Genomic DNA, 1,185 nt, shown 5'->3' with positions numbered 1-1,185 from the left:
CAATTACTACTGTAACTTTAGCTTAGTGATAGATTCTACTCCTCTCTTGATAGATTAGTGCCAAATAGGGGGAGAAAGTGAGCTTTCTTAGTACTCCTAATAAAATAAATTACCTATCTATTGGTTAGCTAAAAGTGAATCTAGCTTGATCATATGTTGGAATGAAGGGCTATTGACTTATATTCTGATAATAGAAAATTAAATGGAAGAGTTTTTTACAAATACCAATGTTACCATCCATTATATATTTTTTCACAGAAGCTAGGAAGTTGACTAGAGCTATCAATATATATAAGCACATGAAGAACAGCAGGAACTTGGGTTGTAGGCCTTCAATTAGAACTTATAATACTCTTTTTGCGGCATTTTTGAGTAGGGGAAACAATTCTTACATTAACCATGTGCATATGGACACCATTAGAGGTCTGTTTAGGCAAATGGTGAGTGATGGAATCGAACTTGATATATTCTATTTGAATTCCATGGTTAAGGGGTATGTCCTTTCTCTTCATGTTAACAATGCACTTAGAATATTTCACCAGATGGGTGTAGTCTATAACTGCATTCCAAACTCGTTTACCTATGATTATCTGATCCACGGATTATGTGCTCAAGGCAGGACGAACAATGCTACAAATTTATGCAGTGAAATGAAGAGTAAAGGCTTTATTCCTAGTGGTAAATCTTACAACTCACTTATGAATGCTTTGGCTCTTAGCGGAGATGTTGAAGAGGCGATTAAGTATCTGTGGGAGATGATTGAATAGTAGAGGTCGGCTAATATTATAACATATAGAACAGTACTGGATGAGGTATGCAGAAGTGGTAGGATCGAAGATGTAATGAAGCTGTTGAAGCAGTTCCAAGAGAAAGACCAAGTGGATGGACATTTGTATAGGAGACTTCTACATGTACTCGAAGATGACTATGGACATTCAACTAACAATAATTAATTAAGGTATGGTCATAATTATTGAGTTTAGTGTCACAAGCTACAGATTTATATGGTCATCTAAGGAAGAATTTCCAATATCATAACTTTATGTCAAGACATGAGTTCAGAGTCTATACTAGTTTGCAGGTGGTCATTTTACTTTTAAGTTTTAATTCTTGTTTCATTGATTACACCATTATGGATCTGCCTAAAACACATGGCCTACAAACTAAAGTTATAGTATTTTATTT

The 1,185-nt window shown here is 34.7% G+C and overlaps 1 protein-coding gene across 1 annotated transcript; it reads left to right on the top strand.

Annotated features, from left to right (window-relative positions):
• The first annotated feature begins 227 nt into the window (after window positions 1–227).
• On the top strand, window positions 228–953 carry LOC133824441 (pentatricopeptide repeat-containing protein At2g27800, mitochondrial-like). The gene is given in 1 exon segment (XM_062257324.1): window positions 228–953. A coding segment is annotated over 1 exon segment (726 nt).
• The last annotated feature ends 232 nt before the right edge of the window (window positions 954–1,185 follow it).

Source organism: Humulus lupulus, chromosome 3 (assembly GCF_963169125.1).
Source record: "Humulus lupulus chromosome 3, drHumLupu1.1, whole genome shotgun sequence".
In the NCBI taxonomy this organism is placed as follows: domain Eukaryota; kingdom Viridiplantae; phylum Streptophyta; class Magnoliopsida; order Rosales; family Cannabaceae; genus Humulus; species Humulus lupulus.
The sequence above is the reverse complement of the archived record's forward strand: the minus strand, read 5'-3'. Positions and strand labels throughout refer to the sequence as shown.